Source organism: Schistocerca cancellata, chromosome 5 (genome assembly GCF_023864275.1).
Source record: "Schistocerca cancellata isolate TAMUIC-IGC-003103 chromosome 5, iqSchCanc2.1, whole genome shotgun sequence".
NCBI lineage: Eukaryota > Metazoa > Arthropoda > Insecta > Orthoptera > Acrididae > Schistocerca > Schistocerca cancellata.
In genome coordinates this window covers 638,255,823-638,281,329 of record NC_064630.1, presented here as the reverse complement: position 1 = coordinate 638,281,329, position 25,507 = coordinate 638,255,823, and the positions used below count along the sequence as shown (strand labels likewise).

Genomic DNA, 25,507 nt, shown 5'->3' with positions numbered 1-25,507 from the left:
ATTTAACGTGCACTTTTGTAGGAGTTTTCGTGATGTTTCAGCTTGTATGCACGGAAATTCTTGCCCTAACAGAATCTGTTTACGGAAATAGCGCAGAATAACGTCGAATGCATTCTTCCTCGTGATCCTAACGTGACACCCTGTCCATCACGTGTTACCCTTCCTGCTTACAACGTATGCAAACGTTTTCACCGTTATGTACAGACTCCTATATCCCTGCACAAAGGATGTCTTGTGAATGAATTGTGCATTATTATTGGCTCTTATCGAATTTATCTGCCGAATTACTGATGCCGCCAGTGTGGAAGCACCCCATTACTGACGATCCTTTTATTTAGGGCTGAGGCAGGCATAGTATAATTTCTGATCCGTGATCGGATGTGAACATTTGCTTATGTTGAAAGCAGGAAGGGGAACACGTGATGGATGGGGTGTCACGTAAGGATCACGAGGAAGAATGCATTCGACATTATTCTGCACTATTTTCGTAATCACGTTCTGTTAGGGCAAGAATTTCCGTGCATACAACCCGAGACGTAACGAAATCTCCTACACAAGCACACGTCAAGTTTTTCTGGGGCACTATACAATTTCCAGGAGTTTGATTTGATTCTTATTTTAGATAGCCATGTGGCTTCAGTATAACATTGAGAACGTTGCTAGATGCATTTGCAATGGTATTTAGCTACGCACAGTGATGTGTCAGCCACATGTCACTTAAGTCCCATTAGAATCACTAGGGATAAAGCAGCCTGTACTACTTTGGGATGGATTTCTGCAACATATGTAAGGGTGCGCCGCTCGACAATTAGGTCTTCGCTGGACCATAGGTAGAGAGAGGGATTTACACCAACAGCAGTCAACACATGTGGTCGTGGCCCAGAGGATGACTTGGTGCTTATTTAGATAGACATGTGACATCAGTATAACACTTGAAGAAATTTAACCGCCAAGATGACTTTGACATGCTGTCGGCAGCAGCGTGAGAGTGATGGCTTGCGCTGGCTAGCATCCAGCGGTGTCTTGCGGCAGTGCCAACGCTCTTGCCCTTGGAGCATCTGTGCTTTGCAACTAAGTCTTCGCTACTGTCTGGTCACATCAGCAACAGTGCCTAGGTGATCACTTATTTCAAGAGGAATTTCTCAGGTGTCAAGTATGAAAGGGATGCCGCCGCCTCATGCTAGAGGGACCCGAGTGGGCACCTGTGCATGGCTTGGCAGCTGCCGGTGCACCCCGACTTCTAGGAGTGTGTGTGGTAACCTCCTGTGCGATACAGTACCCAGGGGGCAGGGGGCAGTACCTGCGTATGTTGTTTTGCATGTCTGTTGCATTATTTTGCGAGCGGATGTCTGTAGGCTGTGATATGCATTATTTGGACAGTTTACGAGTTGATTTCGTGTCTGCATATCAGTGTACTGCATTATTTAGGAGGAGTTTGCATGTCTGTGTGCTATGTACTGAAATTATTTCGGTAATTTAGGAGTTGTTTGCGTGTCTGCAAGGCGTTATTTCAGTAATTTATGATTTGTTTACAGGTCTGAAGGTTGTGTGGCGTGACCCCAAGTACATCAGAGCCTGTATTTTGTATCAGTGTGATAAATATACTATCTAAAATCCATCCCTAAATAAACTGTTCCAAAATAAATCAAGTACACTCCTTCCTCTCTCCAGCATCATGGAATGGACGATAGCTCTCTCTGTTGGCAGTACTGTGTACTAGGTCAGTTGGACTCTGGACCCAATGGTGAGTACACTTGATGGTGGTACTGCCTCAAATTGTTTAAATAAATAGTGCACGCAAAATAAAGACTTACGTCCAGCACAGTCTGAGTCCTTTCCCCCTCCAGTTCCAAGGAAGAGATGGCGGTTGGGTGACTTAGGTTAGTGGAAGTAGCCCAAGTGCCCTTTCTTTGCCACCATTTTCTTAGGTTAGTAGAGATAGCCCAAGAGACCTTTCGTTAGTACCAAAATTCACACTTCCCAACAATCCCTAGGAAGAGGTGGCAATTCGGGGACTTAGTTGAGTGGAGGTAGCCCAAGTGCCCTTTCTTCACTATTTTCTTAGGTGAGTAGAGATAGCTCTATTGGCCTTTTCTTTACCGCCAAAATTCAAATTTCCCTCCAATCCCTAGGAAGAGGTGGCAGTAGGATGACTTCAGTTAGTGGAGATAGGCCATTTTACACATCTTCCCACCATTTTCTTAGGTTAGTAGAGGTGTGTGGCATTTGAACTTCCCACCAGCGGGGTGTGGCAGGGGGGCGCGGCACTTTCCCGCCAAAAGCTGTCAACTTGGTTAACAGTACTTATGTCATCAGCTGACGTCATGGCCGCCATCTTGGATGACGTCATGTGCCGTTTCCAAGTCTACAGGCCGCCATCTTGGATGAAGTCATTGCTGCTATCTTGGATACATCTGGCAACAATGGAGAGGGGAGGTGGCACCGATCTGTTCCCCCTACTCACCTAATTTTCATCATTCGTCTTTTGCAACACACATCAAACGCTTTGAGTTTCCTTTGTTCTGGTTTTCCTCCATTCCATGTTTCACTACCACAATGCCCTGCTCCAAATCTACATTCTCAGAAATTTATCCTCAAATTAAAGACACCGTTTGACAGCAGTAGACTTCTCTTGGCCAAGAATGTCCTTTTTGCCATTGTTAGCGTGCTTTTTACTTCTTCTCTTCTCAGTTCGTCATTGGTTTTTTTTTACTACTTAATTTCATCTACTTACTGATCACCAAATCTCATGTTAAGTTTCTCATTGGTCTCATTTCTGCTGCTTCTCATTACTTTCGTCTTTCTTCGATTTACTATCAAACCATGTTCTGTACTCATAAGACCGTTCATTTTATTCAACAGTTTCTGCAATTCTTCTTCACTTAAATCAGAGTAGCAATGTAATGAGCGAATCTTATCATTGATATCCTTTCTCCTCCAGTATTAATCTCACTCTTGAACCATTCTTTTACTTCTGTCGTTGTTTCTTCGTTGTATAGATTGAACAGTAGAGGCGAAAGAATACATCCCTGTCTGACACCCTTTTCAATTTGGTCTTCCAGTTTCAGTTTGGTCCTCACTCTTATAGTTCCCTCTTGATTTTTGTACGTACTACATATTACCGATCATTCCCTACAACTTACCCTATTTTTCTCCGAATCTCGAACATCTTATACCATTTTACACTATCGAATACTTTTCCAGGTTGACAAATCCTATGAATGTGTCTTCATTTTATTCAGTCTTCCGTTGTCAGCCACGTCAGAACTGCCTCTCTGATATCTTTACCTTTCCTGAATTCAAACTGATCATCATCTACCTGATCCTCAATTTTCTTTTCCATTCTTCTGTATTATTATACTTGTCGGCAACCTGGATGCATGAGCTGTTAAGTTCATTGTGCGATAGTTATTGCGCTTTTCGGCTCTTGTAATCTTCGGAATACTGTCGATGATTGTCTTTAGAAAGTCTGATGGCGTGTCAGCGGTGTCGTACATTCTATACACCAACGTGAATAGTTGTTTTGTTGCCACTTCCTCCCCCCTCCCCTCCACGCCCCCAAATAATTTAGAAAATCCTAGGGAATGTTCTCTATACCTTCTGTCTTACTTGATCTTAAATCTTTAAAACTTCTTTTAAATTCTGATTCTAGTACTGGATACCCTATGGATCCCCTGTCTCTCCCCTGCTAACTCCTGTTTCTTTTTCTGTCATGTCATTAGACCAGTCCTCCCTCTCATACAGGCCGTCAATGAACTCTTTCCACCTATCTGCTCTTTCCTCTGCATCTTACAGTGGAATATCTCATTGCACTTTTAATGATACCGCCCTCGCTTTTGATTTCACCGAAGGTTTTTCTGACTTTTCCATACGTTAAGTCTTTTCTTCCGACAATCATTCCGTTTTCGATTTCTTCACATTTTTCATACGTCCTTTTCACTTTCGCGTCCCTTCATTTCCTATTTATTTCGTTCCTAAGTGACTTGTGCCTATGCATTCCTGAATTCTCTTGAACCTTTTTGTACTTTCTTCTTATGTCTAGCAACGGAAGTATTTCTTCTGTTACCCATAGTTTCCTCGCAGTTACCTTCCTTGTACCTATGTTTTTGTTTCCAGCTTCTGCGATTGCCCTTTTTAGAAATGCCCATTCGTCTTCAACCGAACTACCTACTGAGCTGTTCAGTATCCCAGTACATAAAGCCTCAGAGAACTTCAAATATATCTCTTCATTCCTTAGTTTTTCCGAAACCCACTTCTTTCCACCTTGAGTTCCGTGACCAGTCTCTTAAACTTCAGATTACTCTCCATCATTACTAAATTGTGATCTGTATCTATATCTATTCAGATAGTGAAGGGAGACGAAAATTTAATAGTCATGGGTGATTGGAATTCGAGTGTAGGAAAAGGGAGAGAAGGAAACGTAGTAGGTGAATATGGATTGGGGCTAAGAAATGAAAGAGGAAGCCGCCTGGTAGAACTTTGCACAGAGCACAACTTAATCTTAGCTAACACTTGGTTTAAGAATCATGATAGAAGGTTGTATACATGGATGAACCCTGGAGATACTAAAAGGTATCAGATAGACTGTATAATGGTAAGACAGAGATTTAGGAACCAGGTTTTAAATTGTAAGACATTTCCAGGGGCAGATGTGGACTCTGACCACAATCTATTGGTTATGACCTGTAGATTAAAACTGAAGAAACTGCAAAAAGGTGGGAATTTAAGGAGATGGGACCTGGATAAACTGAAAGAACCAGAGGTTGTACAGAGTTTCAGGGAGAGCATAAGGGAACAATTGACAGGAATGGGGGAAAGAAATACAGTAGAAGAAGAATGGGTAGCTTTGAGGGATGAAGTAGTGAAGGCAGCAGAGGATCAAGTAGGTAAAAAGACGAGGGCTAGTAGAAATCCTTGGGTAACAGAAGAAATAATAAATTTAATTGATGAAAGGAGAAAATATAAAAATGCAGTAAATGAAGCAGCCAAAAAGGAATACAAACGTCTCAAAAATGAGATCGACAGGCAGTGCAAAATGGCTAAGCAGGGATGGCTAGAGGACAAATGTAAGGATGTAGAGGCTTATCTCACTAGAGGTAAGATAGATACTGCCTACAGGAAAATTAAAGAGACCTTTGGAGATAAGAGAACCACTTGTATGAACATCAAGAGCTCAGATGGAAACCCAGTTCTAAGCAAAGACGGGAAAGCTGAAAGGTGGAAGGAGTATATACAGGGTCTATACAAGGGCGATGTACTTGAGGACAATATTATGGAAATGGAAGAGGATGTAGATGAAGATGAAATTGGAGATACGATACTTCGTGAAGAGTTTGACAGAGCACTGAAAGACCTGAGTCGAAACAAGGCCCCCGGAGTGGACAACATTCCATTGGAACTACTGACGGCCTTGGGAGAGCCAGTCCTGACAAAACTCTACCATCTGGTGAGAAAGATGTATGAAACAGGCGAAATACCCTCAGACTTCAAGAAGAATATAATAATTCCAATCCCAAAGAAAGCAGGTGTTGACAGATGTGAAAATTACCGAACAATCAGTTTAATAAGCCACAGCTGCAAAATACTAACACGAATTCTTTACAGACGAATGGAAAAACTAGTAGAAGCCGACCTCGGGGAAGATCAGTTTGGATTCCGTAGAAATACTGGAACACGTGAGGCAATACCGACCTTACGACTTATCTTAGAAGAAAGATTAAGGAAAGACAAACCTACGTTTCTAGCATTTGTAGACTTAGAGAAAGCTTTTGACAATGTTGACTGGAATACTCTCTTTCAAATTCTAAAGGTGGCAGGGGTAAAATACAGGGAGCGAAAGGCTATGTACAATTTGTACAGAAACCAGATGGCAGTTATAAGAGTCGAGGGGCATGAAAGGGAAGCAGCGGTTGAGAAGGGAGTGAGACAGTGTTGTAGCCTGTCCCCAATGTTATTCAATCTGTATACTGAGCAAGCAGTAAAGGAAACAAAAGAAAGCTTCGGTGTAGGTATCCATGGAGAAGAAATAAAAACGTTGAGGTTCGCCGATGACATTGTAATTCTGTCAGTGACAGGAAAGGACTTGGAAGAGCAGTTGAATGGAATGGATGGTGTCTTGAAGGGAGGATATAAAATGAACATCAACAAAAGCAAAACGAGGATAATGGAATGTAGTGGAATTAAGTCGGGTGATGTTGAGGGTATCAGATTAGGAAATGAGACACTTAAAGTAGTAAAGGAGTTTTGCTATTTGGGGAGCAAAATAACTGATGATGGTCGAAGTAGAGAGGATATAAAATGTAGACTGGCAATGACAAGGAAAGCGTTTCTGAAGAAGAGAAATTTGTTAAAATCGAGTATAGATTTAAGTGTCAGGAAGTCATTTCTGAAAGTATTTGTGTGGAGTGTAGCCATGTATGGAAGTGAAACATGGACGGTAAATAGTTTGGACAAGAAGAGAATAGAAGCTTTCGAAATGTGGTGCTACAGAAGAATGCTGAAAATTAGATGGGTAGACCACATAACTAATGAGGAAGTATTGAATAGGATTGGGGAGAAGAGAAGTTTGTGGCACAACTTGACCAGAAGAAGAGATCGGTTGGTAGGACATGTTCTGAGGCATCAGGGGATCACCAATTTAGTATTGGAGGGCTGCGTGGAGGGTAAAAATCGTAGGGGGAGACCAAGAGATGAATACACTAAGCAGATTCACAAGGATGTAGGGTGCAGTAGATACTGGGAGATGAAGAAGCTTGCACAGGATAGAGTAGCATGGAGAGCTGCATCAAACCAGTCTCAGGACTGAAGACCACAACAACAACAACAACATTTATATCTGCTCCTGGGTACGCCTTACAGTCCAATATCTGATTTCGGAATCTCTGCATAACCATGATGTTGTCTAACTGCAGTGGTTAGCACACTGGACTCGCATTCGGGAGGACGACGGTTCATACCCGCGTCCAACCATCCTGGTTTAGATTTTCCGTGATTTCCCTAAATCGCATCAGGCAAATGCCGGGATGGTTCTTTGACAGGGCACGGCCGATTTCCCTCTCCATCCTTCCCTAATCCGATGGGACTGATGACCTTGCTGTTTGTTCCCCTCCCCCAAATCAACCAACCAATATATATTATCCTGTAACCCTTTCTTCTGCGCCTTTCCCTACAACTGCATTCCATTCACCCACGACTTATCAGAATTTCATCTCCCGTTATGTAGGCCTACTGAATTACCTGTTCAGTATCTTCATGTACTTCCTCTATTGATTCGTGTTCTGCTTGCGACGTCGACATATATATCTGTACTATTGTTGTCGGTATTGATTTGCTGCCGATGCTGATGATGAAAACCTATTACTGAACTGTTCGCAGTAGCTCACTCTCTGCCCTACCTTCCTATAACGAATCCTACTCCCGTCATACCATTTTCTGCTGTTGTTGATATTACTGCATACTCGCCTGACTAGAAATCCTTGTCTTCTTTACATTTAATTTCATGACCCCCCCCTCCCCCTTATCTAGATTGAGTCAGGAGCATTTCCATTTTCAGATTTTCTAGCTTCCCCGCCAGCTCAAACATCTGACATTCCACGCCTCGACCCGTAAAACAGCGTCATTTTACTGGTTATTCAGTCTTTTTCTCATGGCTACCTCCCCTCTTGGAGCCCCTACCAGAGATCTGAGTTGGGAATTAGTCCAAAATCTTTTGCCGATGGATAGATCATCCTGATACTTTTTTCAGTTGCAGGCAACATGCCCTGTGGATAAATATTATGTGTCTTTAATGCAGTGGTTTCCAGAGCCTTCTGTATCCTTATGCCACTGATCATTGCTGATTCTTCCGCCTTGTCGGGGCAGTTTCCCACCCCAAGGACAAGAGAGTGGCCTGAGCCTTTCTCCACTCCCTTGCCCCCTTTGACAAGGCTGTTGGCAGAACGAGAGTGGCATCTTATGCCAGAAGGCTTTCGCCACGCCATTGCTAACGATTTTTATTCAAAATTTAAGCTGTGGCAGGGTTCGAGCATGGGACGGAGGACGTTTCGATAACTAATCCGTGACACTACCCCTAGACCTCGAGTGCATTCCGAATAAGTAAATGAGAGGCGAAGATGCTTACTGACTCTGGCGGTCAACTTAATTTATTAAGACAAAATATTTCCCAGATCATCAATGCTCCACATTCGTAAGATACAAGGGTAGTATTGACAGGATTTGGGAAAAATTTAGTTTCTCGACGCGAGTATGTTATAGGCATTGTTGAAATTGATGGTGTGAAGATTACTTACTTACTCCATGGCACTACGGTCCTCTGTGGACCTTGGCCTCCTTACTCGCAGATTTCCAATCGTCTTAGTGTTCAGCACGCCTGCACCTCCTCACCCCCTCCACTCTCAGGTTGGATTCCACATCTTCCAGCCATCTCACACGCGGTCTTCCTTTCCTTCTTCTACCACCAGGAAGCCCCATCATCATCTTCTTTGGAAGCCTTTCTTCTGCCATCCGCTATGTTCCCTGATCATGTTACCCAGATTCGCCTCCCTGATGAATATTCCGTTTTCGCAGCGGAGCTTCACGCAATCCTAAAGGCACTGGAGCAGATGAATCGTGTTCGGGGCAATCGATTTCTCCTCTGCTCCGATTCTCTTAGTGCCTTACAACCATTGCAGAATCTGTACCCAACTGAGGAGATTGTCCAGCTGATATATGACCAACTGTACTTGCTCCAACGGCGGGGTGCCTGGTCATGTAGGAATGTAGGGCAATCAACAGGCTGATCAGGCTGCTAAGGATGCCTGCAGAGAGCAGGACGTGGTCCAGTGTCCTATTCCCTTGCAGTGTGTCATTTCTGCACTCCACAGGAAGTACATGGAGTTGTGGTAGGAAGAATGGCTGGCGGTGACGGCCAAAAAACTGCGGTTGGTGAAGTCAACAACTCGGCCATGGCGTTCCTCCTGCCGGTTGCTCAGGCGGGAGAAAGTGACCCTCACGCGTCTTCGGATTGGGCACTGTCCTCTCACACATAGCTTCTTATTATGGCGGGAGGATCCCCCGTTTTGTGATGCTTGTGGTGTGCACATCTCTGTCCGGCACATTTTAACAGACTACATTTTATACCGTGATGGAAGGACAGAAGCACAAGTTGATGGGGATCTGCCCTGTGTTTTAGCTAATGATGAGACGTGTGTGTCTAGGGTTTTAAAGTTTTGTGATGTGTCTGGACTATGGCCTAAACTTTTAGGCTGGAGGATTTAGTGTATTGCAAAGCGGCTGGCTCCTCCCTGTTTTCCTTGAGGTTAGCCAGCCACTTCCATCTGCTATATTGTTTTAGCTCCTTCTACCACTTTCTTCTTGTGTTGTCCATGTTTTACTGCTGACGGCATGCTTCGTCCGACGTTTCGGTGTGGATATGCACATATTTTTCCAACCTTGTTACATGTGTTTTACTTTCTGTCTTATCTTACTGTTCTGAGTATTTTCTTGACACCCGTCTCAGTCTGTTACTGAGCGGGCGCTGAAGACCTTGCCGTCGTGCGCTCATACAACCCTCTCCATCATCCATCATCTGTCATCCGCTGAACATGTCCTAACCATGTTAGTCTTCCCATTTTGATTGAGGTTACCAAATCAGAAATTTGAAAAAGATTATCATTTGGGTTCTAGAGGTACCATGAATTAAAAAATAGAAGTTGTGAGCAATCTTCTAGACCAAACTGACGTTTTAGTAAACAAGGACAGAGTTACTCTTAGGAAGCCAGAACGAGAAGCTCATCTTTTCTGTATTCATATAGCTGACAGACCAGAATCAGATACTGAAAGCTCCGTTAGTGATAAAACAGAGGAACCTATAGAAGATTTAGTGACTAATTACACTCCAACAAAGACAAGGTCCATTGATGTCTCAGTGAAGATTATTGTGAAAGAAGAGCAACCAACCTAAAGTAAACCAAGAACATTGTCACCAGGAGTGAAAGAAACTGTTGACAACTAAATCCAGGTGTGACTTGATCAAGGTATAACAGAACCATGTTCGTCTGAATATGTTAACCAAGTTGTAGTTTTAAAAATAAATGGACAACATTGCGTCTGTATAGACTACAGAACACGAAATAAAATTACAGTGAAAGGTGGTTACCCGTTGCCCCCCCCCCCAATGAAGATCTTTTAAATGAACTACAAGACACATGTGTGCTTTACACGCTAGACCTCAAGAATTTTGTTTTCACGCTGATGTTGAAAAGAAAAACCGAAAATAGATCTCGTTTGCGACACACTCAGAGAAGTTGCCTTTTCAGGAAAGTTTCATTCGAATTCTCAAATTCGCTTATAGTGTTATAACGTTGAACAGAAGAACGTTTTTGTCGTTGGCTCGAGAGAACATTGCATCTATTTACATGGGCGATGTTATTATATGAACCAAGAGTAATGATGAGGCATTTCAATAGGCTGGTTTAGTATTAAAAACTACAGCAGAATACAACATGGAAATTAATTTAGCAAAATCGCAGTTCTTGAAGAGAGTTGTTCGTTTCTTCGGTATGCTATACAGTGTGAATAAATCTGATCTGCCTCTGATAAAACAATAGCTGTTCAAAACTTTCCAGAAACGAAACCTTATGCAGCAATACAGAGTTTTCTAGGACTAATAGGGTATTTTCCAAGTTTATCTCAAATCACTCTACAATTACCAAACCTCTGAATGATTTACCGAGAAATAATCGAGAGTATAAGTTTCAAAGAGCAGAGGTGAGCATTTAAGACGCTCAAAGATATCCTTTCAGTGGATGTAGTTGTAAAAATCAACACCCCAAAATGAGAAACTGAGCTACGTACAGACACAAGCAAAGAGGGCTTTGGTGCCATGTTATTACAAAAATCTCTAAATGGTAAGTTCCATCCGATCTTGTATATGAGTAAGACAAATATAGTAGTTATGAGTTTGAAGTTTACCTTCAGTTAATGCGTTAAAGAAATGTGAGTGTATTTTCTAAAAATATATTTCAAAGTTGTAACAGACTGTACTGAATCCGAAAAGATTACGGATAGGAAAGATTTCAAGGATACCAAGACGGGTTTTAGTCTTGAAAGAGCGTTCCTGCACTATCAAACATTGATCTGCTTCTGGGACAAAACATGTAGAAAAGCACAGCCTTATGAAAACTTTTTAATGGAAGATGGAATTCTTTTCATGTTTTATGATAGAAAAGAGACAGAGTGGTATGACATACTATGCAATGTGAAATCATCAACCGTGGGCATGAAAAAGGAGATTAAGTGGTTAAGTAAACTGAAGAGGAAGTAAAGCAAGATTATTATGCACCGGATTTGCCTGACAACTGAAAAGAGTGATCTCCAGTTGTGTAAAATATTTAATTATGAATAAGAAATTAGAAAGAAGGAAGGATTCCTTCATCCTATCTAAAATTTGAAGTTTTTTGTGTTGGACGGAAAAGTGCAGTGTACTGTAAATTCTATATAATACTTTACATCTTTGATAGTTGCGTGCTCAGGATTTTTGATAGAGACTCATTGTGTAGTTCTTCTTACACTGATATGTGGATCATGATGTGTAACAAGTAAATTGTAATATTTTGTGTGATGTAGACGAAATTAGCCAATGACATAAAGTATAATGAATAAAAAGTGTAAGGAACAAAATTAAGTGTAATGAATAAAACTCATTACATGAAATAAAGCGTTTATTTTTTTTTTAAAGTCACTTATAAAAATGTTGTCATGCATAAATGCATAACAGTTATGGACCCATGCATAAAGAGATGACTTATGTTCTTAAAGATGGCTTAAATATTTTATATGAAGCGCCAAAACGTAAGGCATAAAACATCTGTGAGCGTATGAACGTTGCGTCAAAGTAAGCACAGGCTTCCATTCCAACTAACTGTCCATCTTATACAACAATCAACAACACACATCGTCACCGAATTTTCCATTTACATTCAGGCATGCCTCAATGGTCCACCCTGTCACTGCTCCTTTATCTCCAATACACACCTGTCCTCTCATAACCATCCCCTGCTGTGTACCTATTCCAATATGTTGATAACACTACCTTCCTTGTAATCCATCCTATCCTTCATCCTACCTAAGCGATTCCTCTGAACCTCTCTCAACAACTTTACCTTCTGATGTGACCACTGGTACCTTCCCATCTATCTTGCAAAAACAAAGGGAATAATTACATGAAAAACCATTCATGAATTCCATCCCAGAGGCTTTTGTCTGACAACCCACAACTGTCCAACCTACCTTACTAAAACAATAAAATGCCTCGGACAAACACTCAATCAAAATCTAACGTGTATGCCTTCCCAACTAGCCCCACAAAATTACTAACCGACAGAATATGGAGAGTAAATCCTACACCTATCATCTACATACAAAACATTCATCCATTCTATACTGACTTATGCAAGTACTCATGGACTTGCTCTCAAGCCAAGTTTTATCAGTCACTCCATATTCTTGAACTATACACACACTACCTCACTTTCATATACCCATCTACTTTCTCCCATCAACATGCTGTACCGGCTCACAAATTTGCCACATCTTGTCAAACATCTGGAATTTTCGTGTCTCTTCTTCATCTCTGGTAAACTTGAGTCCCAACACTCAATAGTCTCCCCACAGTCTTGTTAGCCCTGACCTGCTGCTGCGCCACTATCACCATGCCCCAGCTTCCCTCCATCTCTAAATACTTCACGTCCTTTCTCAGCGGGATTTCAATAGTCCATCCTTCCAAAAACCTGAGTTCATTCCTGAAATCTGCTCATCCTGCCAACAATGACATACCCTAACGAGCCCATCCCAAATGAAGGCTGCGACAAAAATTTTCTTGCCCAACTGTCATTCCATTCATATCCTTCGGGTGCTTTCCATACAGAAATCGCACATACTTTTCCTTATAACATCCTCTCCAGTGCACATTTCATCATCATCATCATTTTGTCATAATGATCATTAACTGTTGTAATGTCTTGAATTATGTTATATTAATCATAAAAAGTGTGGACTAAAGTCCAGATTGAAGCCAGTGACAGTTACAATAGTGTTTCTCTACAGCTCATTCATTTGCAATGCACCAGTTTCGTGTAGCGAGTTTTCCATAACCAGCGATAGACACGAAAAGAGGCACTGTATTTCTACGAGCAGTAATGAAATACACTCCAAAACAAAACAAAAACGTCGCACCAAGAAACAGTTATCCGAATGGGGCGAAAATCTGTAGACGTGAAGTACATGTGTGGACAAACAAACGATTACATTTTGAAAAGTATTGGATCATTTATTCAGTGAAAAAGCTTCACAAACTGAGCAAGTCAATAACGAGTTGGTCCACCTCTCTACATCTACATCTACATCCATACTCCGCAAGCCACCTGACGGTGTGTGGCGGAGGGTACCTTCAGTACCTCTATCGGTTCTCCCTTCTATTCCAGTCTCGTATTGTTCGTGGAAAGAAGGATTGTCGGTATGCCTCTGTGTGGGCTCTAATCTCTCTGATTTTATCCTCATGGTCTCTTCGCGAGATATACGTAGGAGGGAGCAATATACTGCTTGACTCTTCGGTGAAGGTATGTTCTCGAAACTTTGACAAAAGCCCGTACCGAGCTACTGAGCGTCTCTCCTGCAGAGTCTTCCACTGGAGCTTATCTATCATCTCCGTAACGCTTTCGCGATTACTAAATGATCCTGTAACGAAGCGCGCTGCTCTCCGTTGGATCTTCTCTATGTCTTGTATCAACCCTATCTGGTACGGATCCCACACTGCTGAGCAGTATTCAAGCAGTGGGCGAACAAGCGTACTGTAACCTACTTCCTTTGTTTTCGGATTGCATTTCCTTAGGTTTCTTCCAATGAATCTCAGTCTGGCATCTGCTTTACCGACAATCAACATTATATGATCATTCCATTTTAAATCACTCCTAATGCGTACTCCCAGATAATTTATGGTATTAACTGCTTCCAGTTGCTGACCTGCTCTTTTGTAGCTAAATGATAAAGGATCTATCTTTCTGTGTATTCGCAGCACATTACACTTGTCTACATTGAGATTCAGTTGCCATTCCCTGCACCATGCGTCAATTCGCTGCAGATCCTCCTGCATTTCAGTACAATTTTCCATTGTTACAACCTCTCGATACACCACAGCATCATCTGCAAAAAGCCTCAGTGAACTTCCGATGTCATCCACCAGGTCATTTATGTATATTGTGAATAGCAACGGTCCTACGACACTCCCCTGCGGCACACCTGAAATTACTCTTACTTCGGAAGACTTCTCTCCATTGAGAATAACATGCTGCGTCCTGTTATCTAGGAACTCCTCAATCCAATCACACAATTGGTCTGATAGTCCATATGCTCTTACTTTGTTCAATAAACGACTGTGGGGAACTGTATCGAACGCCTTGCGGAAGTCAAGAAACACGGCATCTACCTGTGAACCCGTGTCTATGGCCCTCTACGCAGTAAGTTTTTCGGCTTGGCATTGACTGATAGAGTTGTTGGATGTCCTCCTGAGAAAATCGTGCTAAATTCTGTCCAACTGCGCGCTAGATCGTCAAAATCCGGAGAGGGTTGGGGGGCCATGCCAATAATGCTCCAAACGTTCTCAATTGGGGAGAGATCTAGCAACCTTGCTGGCCATGGCAGAGTTTGTAAAGCATGATGGCAAGCAGTAGAAACTCTTGCCGCGTGTGGACGGGCGTTATCTTGCTGAAATGTAAGCTCAGGATGACTTGCCATGAAGGGCAACGAAACGGGGCGTAGAACATCGTCGATGTACCGTTGTGCTGTGAGGGTGCCGCTTATGATAACTAAAGAGGGCATGCTGTCGGGCAGCATGGCGGGCAATATTCAGGTTGGTATCCCATTGCTGTCTGGGACGTCTTGAAAAACATCATCACTAGTCATCGGGGCCTGGAATCTCATTAACTGAAGTAGAATTGAAACCCGCTTCGAACTGAGCCAAAGTAAAGACGTGCGTGAAGATGCCGTGGAGAGTTGGGATACCACATGACTTGTCATCTGCCATACAGCCCGACAACCGGGAGTGATGGTCTGGATGCCATTCCTTTTCATAGCAGCATCCCTTCGGTTGTCATTCGTGGCAGCCTTACAGAACAGGAGTACGTCGATGATAGTAGCCCCTTACACTTCAGCAAGACAGTGCTCATCCGCACACAGCGAGGGTTTCTCCCACTTGTCATCATGCTTACCAAAGCCAACCTTCGCTTGCAAGGTCGCATGATCTCTCCGCAATTGAGAACGTTTAGAGCGTCATCATCGGCGGGGGGGGGGGGCTTCAACTGGTTTGGGATTCTGACGATCTAAAGCGCCAATTGGACAGAATTTGGCATGATTTTCTCATGAAGACATCCAACGACTCTATCAATCAGTATCAAGCCTAAAAACTTATTGCATAAGAGCCAGAGGTGGGTCAACGAGTTGTTGACTTGTTCGATTTGTGAAGCTCTTTAATTGGATAAATCATACAAATTTTCTGAAATTAAAATCATTTATTTGTCTGTACATCTGCATCACATGTACCGATTTCCATTCCATTCGGACAGTTCCATAATTCGTTCGTAATGCGTCTGTTTATTGATTTATTTTTTACCTTAGAATGTATATAATCTTTGTTGTCAGAAACATTTGATTGTTCTTTTCAAATATGCCACAATATAAGATTTTGAGGGTAGGCTGGGACCTTACGGCACAGCTATTTTTTCATCCCATATACTCAACTGATTTCGCATCAATATTGAAGTGAGAGAGTGACAATGTTCCTTCCTCTCTTGCTTTCAAACGTGTTCTCTGCCCGATTCTCTCTCATTAGCTGTGTAGATAGAGCAACGGACACACCCACTTTTGTGACTGTTCAAGCTTTCCCAGTGGATATGTTGCAAATAGTCTACACGGGTTTGCCGCCGGATGACGTTGTGCAAATTCCACAATATTTCCTCGGAGCAACTGTCCGACAACTTCAGGAGGTTGAATCTTACTGGTGGCTAGGTACGACTGACGCCCCTGTACACAGAACACTCTTTGCGTGCATGTTCTATATAAAGGGACGTCGACGTACAGATACCGCCAGTCGTACCTAGCCACCAGCAAGGTTCAACCTCCTGAAGTTGTCGGACAGTTGCTCCGAGGAAATATTGTGGAATTTGCACAACATCATCCGGCGGCAAACCCTTGTAGACTATTGCAGCACGTATTTTTGTTCTCATCATACTTTGTGGAAAATGCTGATAACATTGCTGCACTGACACAAAAGACCGGCCACTGGCCCTGATGTAGACTTTTACCAAATTACACTATTGGCCATTAAAATTGCTACACCACGAAGATAACGTGTTAAAGACGCGAACTTTAACAGTCAGGAAGAAGATGCTTTGATATGCAAATGATTAGCTTTTCAGAGCATTCACACAAGGTTGGAGCCGGTGGCGACACCTACAGCGTGCTGACATGAGGAAATTTTCCAACCGATTTCTCATACACAAACAGCAGTTGACCGGCGTTGCCTCGTGAAACGTTGTTGTGATGCCCTGTGTAAGGAGGAGAAATGCGTACCATCGCGTTTCCGACTTTGATAAAGGTCGGATTGTAGCCTATCACGATTGCGGTTTATCGTATTGCGACATTGCTGCTCGCGTTGGTCGAGATCCAATGACTGTTAGCAGAATATGGAATCGGTGAGTTCAGGAGGGTAATACGAAACGCTGTACTGGATCCCAACGGCCTCGTATCACTAGCAGTCGAGATGACAGGCATCTTATCCGCATGGCGGTAACAGATCGTGCAGCCACCTCTCGATCCCTGAGTCAACAGATGGGGACGTTTCCAAGACAACAGTTCGACGACGTTTGCAGCAGCATGGACTATCAGCTCCGAGACCACGGCTGCGATTACCCTTGACGCTGCATCACAGACAGGAGCGGCTGCCATGGTGTACACAACTACGAACCTGGGTGCACGAATGGCAAAACGTAATTTTTTCGGATGAATCCAGGTTCTGTTTATAGCATCATGATGGTCGCATCCGTGTTTGCCGACATCGCGGTGAACGCACATTGGAAGCGTGTATTCGTCATCGCCATACTGGCGTATCACCCGGCGTGGTGGTATGGGGTGCCATTGGTTACACGTCTCGGTCACCTCTTGTTCGAATTGACGGCACTTTGAACAGTGGACGTTACATTTCAGGGAAATACGGAAGCGTCCGACCTAACCCGTCGGCTTTGACCCATGACGTCACAAATATAGCGGAAACGACAATTCCAATATGGCGGATATAGAAACGTTGCATACGTATCACAAAGACGAACACATAGAAAAAGAACACACACAAAGGTTTCACAAGAACAATCTGCTAACATTGATAGCAAACAAAGATAATAATAAACAAGTGGTACTCAAGGCCAGGCAGGGGGGGGCTGCGCCCCCCCCCTGACTCCCCCCCCCCCCCCCGCCAAAAAAAAAACTCCCAACCTAACCTCGTATTCAGGGCTACGCTACAGATCAATGTGTAGGTCAATCAAAAGATAAAAAAAAGAAACAAATAAAAAAAAAGAAAAAAACAATATTGATTCATTAGACATAACGAGTAGCGACAAAACATATAGACCATAAAGATTGAAATGACGTCACACACCACAACACCCTTACGTCACGGGTCAAAGCCGACGCGTGAGATCGGATGTTTCTGTTGACCCCATTTCAGATGTGTTACGACCCGTGGCTCTACCCTTCATTCGATCCCTGCGAAACCCTACATTTCAGCAGAATAATGCCCCACCTATGTTGCAGGTCCTATACGAGCCTTCCTGGATACAGAAAATGTTCGACTGCTGCCCTGGCCAGCACATTCTCCAGATCTCTCATCAATTATAAACGTCTGGTCAATGGTGGCCGAGCAACTGGCTCGTCACAATACGCCAGTCATTACTCTTGATGAACTGTGGTATCGTGTTGAAGCTGCATGGGCAGCTGTACCTGTACACGCCATCCAAGCTCTGTTTGACTCAATGCCCAGGCGTATCAAGGCCGTTATTACGGCCAGAGGTGGTTGTTTTGGGTACTGATTTCTCAGGATCTATGCACCCAAATTGCGTGAAAATGTAATCACATGTCAGTTCTAGTATAATATATTTGTCCAATGAATACCCGTTTACCATCTGCATTATTTCTTGGTGTAGCAATTTTAATGGCCAGTAGTGTATGTAATCATATAGCTGAAGAGAGCCAATTTGACCACTGCCAGTAATTGTTAAATAAATAAAAATGCGCACAGGAAAGCGTGGCGGCCCTGCATAACTTGCGCGAGGAGAACGACCTGCTGCGAGGCAAGCTGGCGGAGCTGGAGCCCGAGAACGAGATCCTGGCGCAGCCGCGGCCCGGAGACGACCTGGAGGAGGCGGCGCCAGCTGAGGGCGGCGAAGCGGAGGCCCCGCCAGCCGAGGAGCATCACGCCGAAGAGACGGAGGCTGCGGCGCTGGAGGTCACCGAGGAGGTCGTGGCCGCGCCCGCCGACTGAAGCGCCACGCCACGCTAATTTCCCGTCAATAAAACCGATGCTAAACTAACGTCTCGCTGCAACCATTTTATTCCGGAAAGAGAGCTACTCTTTTTCATTATTGAACCGTGGTTGGAAGTTGCCAGCTAAATCTACATTTACAGTGTTATTCGTAAGTACGAGGGTCATTTCAAAAGTCTTGCACACTGCGCGTCCCCGACCGTTACAGCCACTCGATCAGGTTGAAATTCTTGTACAGGGTTATTACAAATGATTGAAGCGATTTCATAAATTCACTGTAGCTCCATTCATTGACATATGGTCACGACACACTACAGATACGTAGAAAAACTCATAAAGTTTTGTTCGGCTGAAGCCGCACTTCAGGTTTCTGCCGTCAGAGCGCTCGAGAGCGCAGTGAGACAAAATGGCGACAGGAGCCGAGAAAGCGTATGTCGTGCTTGAAATGCACTCACATCAGTCAGTCGTAACAGTGCAACGACACTTCAGGACGAAGTTCAACAAAGATCCATCAACTGCTAACTCCATTCGGCGATGGTATGCGCAGTTTAAAGCTTCTGGATGCCTCTGTAAGGGGAAATCAATGGGTCGGCCTGCAGTGAGCGAAGAAACGGTTGAACGCGTGCGGGCAAGTTTCACGCGTAGCCCGCGGAAAATTGGCTCATGCCACAACTGGAGACCGACAGCGCCGACTTCATCTTTCAACAGGATGGTGCTCCACCGCACTTCCATCATGATGTTCGGCATTTCTTAAACAGGAGATTGGAAAACCGATGGGTCGGTCGTGGTGGAGATCATGATCAGCAATTCATGTCATGGCCTCCACGCTCTCCCGACTTAACCCCATGTGATTTCTTTCTGTGGGGTTATGTGAAAGATTCAGTGTTTAAACCTCCTCTACCAAGAAACGTACCAGAACTGCGAGCTCGCATCAACGATGCTTTCGAACTCATTGATGGGGACATGCTGCGCCGAGTGTGGGAGGAACTTGATTATCGGCTTGATGTCTGCCGAATCACTAAAGGGGCACACATCGAACATTTGTGAATGCCTAAAAAACTTTTTGAGTTTTTGTATGTGTGTGCAAAGCATTGTGAAAATATCTCAAATAATAATGTTATTGTAGAGTTGTGAAATCGCTTCAATCATTTGTAATAACCCTGTAAGTTGTGACCGAGACTTTAGGCGCGACGGTCGTATATGTGTTTCACTGGTTCACGTAGCTGTATCGTAATTCAGTTTCAAAATGGAAGCTGAAACCAAGTCAACTCGGATTATGCGTAGTGTCCAGCGTTCCTACACCAAAATCGAATTCCTACGTGGAAAGAACAGTAACGGAAATTTATAACACATTGGAAGAGGTTTGTGGGAATATCGTAGTGGATATTATCACGATGGTCTGCCTGTTTTCATGAAGGTCGGGTAAGCACTGAGGACAACACAAGAAGTGGAAGCTCATCAACTGCAACAGACTACATCTTTCAAGTTATTATTAATGACATTCTGAGATGAGATAGACTAAAACGTTGTGAGGAAATTGCACATGAGGCAAGAATGTCTCTCACTTCATCTTAGAGAATCTAACTGAAAAGTTAAAAATGAGAAAAGTTGCTGCCAGAGAGGTTCCGCATCACCTGAGTGAAGAATGGAAAGCAGGTCGCAAAAGAATTGGGAGAATAGCTTCTGAAAAGTATTGTTGACTTGACGAAACCTGAATATCATATTTTGGCGGAGAACTGAAGTCACAGATGTCACAAGGGAAAAGTTCCGATTCCCCTCACCCTAAAAAATTTGTCACCAACAGTTAAAGATGACACTGATGAGTATATTTACGTATAGCATGAATGGACTCATATTCGCAAATAGAGTGCCCAAGGGGACGTCTGTAACAGGCTCGTACTACAAGCTGTTTCTGCATAATGTTTTCCACCCGAAAATTCGTCAAAGAATATCTGGCATGCTCGGAGCTGGTGTCATTTTGCACGATAATGCAAGACCGCATATTGCCCTACCAGTGACAGAAATGCTCGACAAATTTGGATAGGAAATACTTGACACCATGTGGTCCCGATATGAGCCCACAAGACTTCGATTTATTTCCGAAATTGAAGGAATAACATTTTGATACAACTGATGAAGCTTCCTGTGATATGACCCGAGCAATCAGACAACTCAACAATGAAGGTGCCCTACTCGAAATACAGAAGTTTCCAAAGCGCTGGGAAGCTGTCATAAGGTGTGTAGAACTTTTCGAATGATACTCATATCTCCGGGGTTTCAGAACGCGACTGTGCAAACACTGAAAGACATACAGGAACTAGACACACATTGGTGGATAGGGCATCTCTCCACGTTGTTCAATGAAATTACAGGTGCTAAATATTGATGTAGTACATGTCAATGCAACTGCCTCCGTAGCTGCGTGGCCAGTGTGGATAACTGCCGTGTGGAGCACCCTGGTTCGATGCACGGTACTGCTAAGAATATTTCCTTGGTGGGAGGACCGGTAAGGGGTGCACTCAGCTTCGTAATGCCAACTGAGGAGCTACTTGACAAAACTGTAGTGGCTCCAAGATCTGGAAAATCTGCAAAACTACCGGGAAAGCGGTGTGCTTGACCACATGACCCTCCACACCGCATCTGCATGACGCCGCAAGACAGAGGGTGACACAGCAACCGGTAGACGCCAATTGGGCCTCCATGGCTTAGCGAGGAGATCTTTCGTTCATGCAAGTCAATATATTAGTCAACCTCTTGCCACACATGTCCCAAAATGTCATGGTCAGTATCAGCTACCGCATTAATTATCCTTCCTTGCAACTCTTCCAGATTATGTGACCGTGGACGCACACAATCTTTTGCAGACACTACCCCTAAGGAAAAATGTCATGGAATTAAATCTAGTGACCATGTCGATCACTGAAGAAGTGGAGAGTTACGATGGAAGCACACCCAGTCCAACATTGAGGTAATTCGGCTTTTAGGTAATCACGAACGCCTGAAACAAAGTGTGTAGAGCACCGTTTTGTTGGCAAAATAAAATCTCCCACCGTCTAGTTACAGTTGTGGCATAATCCATTGCTGCAGCACATTCAGATGTACCCAGATCCCACAATGATATTCCTGAGAATAAGTAGTTAGTTAAGACATTTCAGAGCAAACAGATTCTGTTTTGCACTTTGACTTGATTTGGAGACGAGTACAATCCAGTTTTGATTGCAGATACTTAACTGTAGCAACGTTGTCTCGAGGGTGATTTCTTCTGTTAACCTGGTTTTAATAATGGTTCAGGTTTTTATCAATTGCTTGAATAAAATGCATAATTCCTTTTTGGCTGTTTATTCAATCCAAGGGAAATCTCTTTGTATGCATTCGACACAGACAATACATTCTATTTTCATCACAATGACAGTGAAATCAGACTTTTCTTTGTATAATCCAAATATCCAACAACTCTCCACAGGCAATAACCAATTAGTACCGAAGTACAAGCACGCTAACTCAGTTCCTTCCTCATACTTTGTTACATATATGCCAAATAGCCTGCCCTTCCAAAATCAAAGATACACGTATGACAAAGATAGGCTTCCAAGAAGTTACAGAGGTATGAAAATATAAATTGTGAAATAAATTTTTGTACATCAAAAGGAGAAATTAATGCGTTATTTTAAAACATTATTTCTGTTAATATATTCAATCACTGTTCTTATTCAAATGGGTTTTAATCAAATGTACAGTACCTGGAAACCTTTCTTTTTTGAGTTACACCATTTACGCTTTCTGAACATATAAAAAAATCTCACCTGCCAAAAACGAAAAGCATGTAAGTTAAAAAATGATACTCATGTCTTCACTTTAGAAATATGGCATTACTAGGTTCAGTACTGGCCACAGAGTGTCAACCTACGATTGTTATAATGTGCAGATACACGAAATGAGTCATGGTTTTGCTCTGCAGGCAAAAATGATCCAAACACTTTTATGGCATAAAAACATTAACTTTAGGTGAATCACGAATTTGTTGCGCAGTCTCGCAAGGATGTTCGATGCCTGAAACACACACATTATGAAAACTCACCTCCAGACACATGAGAAAATCCACTTCTGTGAAAAGTCATTGCAAATATCAGAGTGAGGCTCATTGTCCCCAGTAGTCAGCACATGTAACAACTGCAGCTGGCTAGGCTTTACACGCAAATGTTCACATAGAATGTATCAGACATTGACTACAGTATCTGGAGTCCTCTCCTCGCACGTGTCATCGATTCATTTGGGCTCCTGGCGAATGAATCCTGCACATGATCTACATTCTCTGCTGACGCTCCTGGCAAACATCTTCTCACCACATAAGCATCAACTCTCGCGGAATGTGTTGTACCACACACGGTTGTTTTGTTTGTTGGAACTTTACCAGATATATGATACGATATCTTCGCTGAACCGTCACTGTGGACTCATATAGAGCGGATTCAAGGGAAAAAAATTACACACATCGCTCCATTGTACACCATTCTCTAACATGCATGCCCCCTAGTGGTGTGCTCTGCAACTACACCATGCTGCGTAATAAACCAAAATTGGAGGCATGCTCTATACACTGACATGTGTCATTTTGCTGTGTCTCTTCTATGTTTCGTTCATTCGACTTCTGAAACACTGGAGATATTTGTGCATAACCTGAACTTCTACATCTATATTCTGCAAGCCACCTAATGGGGTATGGCTGAGGACATCTTTGATGCCACTATAATTTTCCTCTTCCATTCAAGAATGATGTTTGAGAGAACGACAATCAATGAACGTTTGTGCAAGCTCCCGTTTCTCTGATCTTCTAGTAGTAGTCATTTTGCGAGATTTATGTCATACGAGTTGGTACACTGTCTGACTCTTCTTCGAGTGTACTCTCTCGGAATTTCAGCAGTAAACTACTTAGTAACGCACAACGCCTCTCCTGTAACGTCTGCTTCTCACACTGGATGAGCAACTCCATGACACTTGAGAGCTTACTACGCAATCATTCGAATAAATGCTCTGTTCCTCTATGGATCTTCTTTACTTCCTCCATTGGTGTTATCTGTTTAGGATCCCATATTCACAAGCACTACTCAAGAAGTGTTTGATCAGCCACTTCTTCCTTGGTTGAATTATATTTCTTCCGCTGACTCTCAACCTGACCTGTATATGTCCTACAAATAGTTTTATATGGTCATTTCACTGTAGGTCATTCTAAATAGCTACTCTTAGGTGTTTTACGGTAGTTACTGTTTCCAGTAATTTGTCACCAATAGTGTAGTTGAACAGTAGTGGATCTCTTCATCTATTTGCACGCAGTACTCTAAATTTATTCACGTTTAGAATAAACAGCCAGCCTCTGCACTAACATCACACTTCTAAAGTGTTTCTGCTTTTCACTTCAGTTTCTGGAATTACAAACTTGTAAGCAACAGTATCAATTGTGAACGGTCTCTTGGAACTCCTGACAATATCCACTACATAATTTTTGTACACTGAGGACAGTAACTGCTCTATAACATTCCTTTGGGTACTCCTAACATGACATTTGCATTATTTGGACCCAGTAAAAGCTATGTAGGCTGTTGTATATACGCACACTGAATCAACTAATGTAAATTTGTGCCAGAACCGCGATTTGAACTTGTGTCTCCTGCTCGATAAGCAGATGCACTAACCACTTCACCAATGTGACACACCCCAGCTGGGTCGTGAATAGGAATTTGGAATCAGGAGACAGGCATGCTAGGGTAGTTCATCCAGTTGTGCAAAGGCATTGTGCTACGACGCCATTGTGGTTGACGCATCTGCCTAGTGGACAGGAGAGGCAAATTCGAATTCCAGCCTTGGTACAAATTTTCATTCATCGCTCAGTCTGCATATATACATCAGACATGTTTAACAATGTCGTAACCGTGACCGGAACGGTCGTGGGTTGCAGTGAAGGAAAGCGCGGCGGGACCCACCAACAACAACACAAACAGGAAAGGACGGACACAAACAATGACGGACAACCGAGCGATGCCTTATGAACAACAACACGCAAGAAGCAACAGAGTCACAAGAAAACCCCAGAAATCAACCACATCCACTCGTACACGGAACGAAGTAACGTAAACAAGCTTTCTGTTGGGGAGATGTCAATAGATGCACACAAAAGATCAGACTGACTGGCTGAGAGGTAGGCGTTTAAATACATGATCGGGTACGCCGCTATTGGCCGTGGCGCCCTCACATTATACGCGGTCCAGGAGGCGCGCGCTGCCGCGGCTTACGGCGTGATGGTGCAGAGACCTCTAGTGGTCTTCAACGTCCATGCTGACTGGCGCGGATTCAAAACCCACAGCACGCGGTACCAGAAACACTTGGAAAGGTCTCGGGAACCATAATTTCATTTGGCCATGTATTGTGTTATAACTGCAAAGAAGTACTGAAACCAGTTTGTATTTTGTTGACTAAACGACAGTATGGTACTGTATCGAATGCTTTCCGGAAGTCAAAGAACACGGCATCAGCATCGACGCCTTTGTCTACAACAGCAAGCTGTGTTTCCGAAGTTATTTGTTTACGAAATGCATGGAAAAGGGAAGCACAATTGAAAGACTTAATAGTGATACATTCTACCGGAGAAAAAAGAAGCAATACTAATATTTTGTTGACAATGCGCTCATTAGCGATGGAGCTCATGGAGATGTGTCAAGGATGCAGAAGATAATAAGCCATTTTTTCCAGTGCCATTATCTTGGCATTCTTTTAATTGATTTGAAGAAACAGCGAAGTGTTATTCTTTTTTTAACATTTGTGTAAAATCGAATTCCTACACTTCCGCTATTATTGTCATCAGCTTTTAATATAGGAGGATCATCCAGAAAGTACAGGGTTATTACAAATGATTGAAGCGATTTCACAGCTCTACAATAACTTTATTAT

At 43.1% G+C, this 25,507-nt stretch overlaps 1 protein-coding gene across 1 annotated transcript in view; it reads left to right on the top strand.

Moving 5' to 3' along the window:
- The window catches only part of LOC126188729 (c-Myc-binding protein-like), a 49,494-nt gene extending 30,929 nt beyond the window's left edge, over positions 1-18,565 (top strand). Inside the window, exon 2 of the mRNA XM_049930337.1 lies at positions 18,323-18,565. Within this exon, the coding sequence (XP_049786294.1) occupies positions 18,323-18,565 (243 nt within the window). The remainder of the gene's footprint in view (positions 1-18,322) is intronic.
- Positions 18,566-25,507: the final 6,942 nt, after the last annotated feature.